This window comes from Hordeum vulgare, chromosome 4H (genome assembly GCF_904849725.1).
Source record: "Hordeum vulgare subsp. vulgare chromosome 4H, MorexV3_pseudomolecules_assembly, whole genome shotgun sequence".
NCBI classification, from domain to species: Eukaryota; Viridiplantae; Streptophyta; class Magnoliopsida; order Poales; family Poaceae; genus Hordeum; species Hordeum vulgare.
The window spans coordinates 74,307,375-74,310,029 of NC_058521.1; the positions used below are offsets into that span (position 1 = coordinate 74,307,375).

A 2,655-nucleotide genomic window follows, 5' to 3' on the forward strand; every position below is an offset into this window, starting at 1 on the left:
TTCAGCCGTGCATACAGGTCATCCTTCCACAATTTCCTCACCTGACTGGTCACCATGGCAATACAACTAGCTTTGTTATTAATTACTCCTAACTAACAGTGCTCCAATTGCCTAGACCATAGGTTTAACTAAAGACCATTTGTCTCGCCATCCTGTAAATTAGCACCAAGAGATGTCCCCTGCCATGTCACTACGTGTCCAGATTGGTAATTCCTGAAATTCGGGGAAAAAGGGGGCTATATCATACGGATACATCCAATACAAATTTAATTACAATGTGATTTCGAGAACCTCTTCACCCATCAGCAATGCAAAAGTCAAGTAGGAGTATAATTTCAAAGTCCCGGCACGAAATTATCTGTCCCGACTGAAGCAAGCTAACGCAAAAATCGTGTACTAAATGGATAACCATGAAGCAGCGGTAGCCATCCATCCACGCTTCCAAGAAGGGAAGACTATGAAGCAACCCCTATGCAGCAGCTAACTACCTCGAGCCATACCGGCAGCTCCGGGCTGGCGGCGTGTCGCACGCATGCTATACCGGGCTCTCCAGGCCCGGCTCCCGTCCGGCGGCCTCCGCCCTCTTGGAGCCGTCCTTCGCCGCCGGAACCGGGAGAGCAGGGCGCGCGCGGCAGACGGGGCAGGTGGCGTGCGCGCGCAGCCAGACGTCGACGCAGCCGACGTGGAACGCGTGCCTGCACCCGGGCAGGGCGCGCACCGCGTCGCCGTCCTGCATGGCGCTCAGGCACACCGCGCACTCCTCCCTTACCTCGCTGCCGTCGCCACACGCCTCCGCCTTGAACCTGAACACCGGCATGGCTGCCAGCGCCGCCTTGTCGAGGCCCCCTCCGCCGGTCCTCTTCCTTGCCGGACCGGCTGCCGTGCCGGATGCCGTCCGATGCACGCCGTCCCGCCCGCTCCACCGCACGTACAGGTAGTTGAGGTACAGTATCACCCCGTAGAGTGCGAGGCACACCGCCGTGAACGCCGCCACGAGCTCCAGCGTCCCGCTGGAGCTGCAGCACCCGCCGCCGTCGCCCCCGTGCTGCGACGCCCTCGTCCCCGACACGCCTCCCGGCGTCGACATGCCGGCCGATGGACGCCACTCCCAGCAGAAGCAGGGCACTGGCAGAGTGTCGTGCCGTGCGGTGTCTTGCTTTGCTCTCTCTGTTGGGTGGGTTGGTGCGAACAATGATGGTTTTCTTGGTCTGTCATGCAACGGCCGGTGGTGCTGGCGCCTGGTGGAGGGCTTGGATTTTAGTGGCGGGGGATGGCCGGGCGGTCATGCTGGACTGCTCTGCGTTCCACACGTATAAGAGATTTCAGTGATAATTAATTAAATGATAAGAGCTTGCTTTTCTTTCCACAAAGAGAACTGATATACAAACAATTGGGATGTGTCCGATTTCTGTACGACAAGATATAATAGCAGCAATCGATCACCTCGGTTCACTCTCGACCGCAGCCATCGATCACAAGGTCGTGGGACAACGGCCCTGCAAATTGTGTGTGCATAGGCAATTTCGTTCCACTAATGGTGTCGTTTCTCGTCCCTCTTCTCGTCCTCCAAACCACCACCACTAGATCTCCAACTCTTTTCGCCGGTGAAAGCGGGAATCGAACAGGAGGACGTTGTACTCAGTGGTAGTTACAAGTGTCGGTGCTAAAACCGACGAATCTTATGTAGCGGGTCTTGAACTGGTGGACCTTGATTAGATGATAACATGACAAAAAAACACACACGATGTTTTACATAGGATCATAACCTCTCTAAGACAGTGGAGGTGCCAAAATCAGATCATATGTGGTCAATTTGATGTTGTGCAGTCACATGTATGCATTCTTAATTATTTTTGACATGGTTTCTACTTCCTCTGTTCTTAAATATAAGTCTTTCTAGAGTTTTCACTAGTGGACTATATACGTATGTATATAGACATATTTTAGCATTTACATTCAATCATTTTGTTCCGTATGTAGACATCTAATGAAATCGCTTAAAAGACTTATATTTAGAAACGGAGGGAGTACTTGATATACGTCGTTCATGCAAAAAGTTATGTAGCGAAATGACTATCCAGCTGAAGTGTGGCTTCGTCACTCCTTTAAGAGGTAAAACCCTACATCTTGATTGTATTGTATCGATTATGGATGAGGTATAAAATACAGAATGATATACCTAGGAATAGTATGAATGAGCTTTTTGTCTAAAAGCATTATTTTTATAGACTAAACCCCTCGGTTTATATAGGCTCCGAATTATGCAGGGTTACAAGTATGCCTGTTATAACTAGGGATAGCATGTCGATCATTCAAATATGCCTTGAAGCATACACCAAATCTTCGGAGGGTTTCATCTTGAGTACACCGAGGACCAGGGCATGCGGGCCCAATTTTTTAGTTGTCGGGGTATCCTCAACACAACCCAATAACAACGGTCCGACGTGGTGTGCACCCCTTAATTCAGGACACCGTAAGTAGCCCTTTAACTTGTCTTCAAGCCGAGAACTCTAGTTGTTTCCTTAGAACAACTTCATGATCTTCGACTTTGTAGGCGAGTTTTATCTTTTATCCTTCACGCCGGCTGATGGATCCGAGGACATATCCGTATCCAAAGTCTTTTCTCCTTGTAAATAGTTATATAATGATTTTCTC

General features: G+C 50.0%; 1 protein-coding gene across 1 annotated transcript; it reads right to left on the reverse strand.

The window, feature by feature from the left end:
* Positions 1-219: 219 nt before the first annotated feature.
* On the reverse strand, positions 220-1,736 carry LOC123451226 (RING-H2 finger protein ATL74-like). Its single transcript, XM_045128235.1, has one exon. It carries the CDS (start codon positions 1,085-1,087, stop codon positions 536-538), a length of 552 nt encoding a protein of 183 aa, XP_044984170.1. The 5' UTR covers positions 1,088-1,736; the 3' UTR covers positions 220-535.
* Between the last annotated feature and the right edge of the window lie 919 nt (positions 1,737-2,655).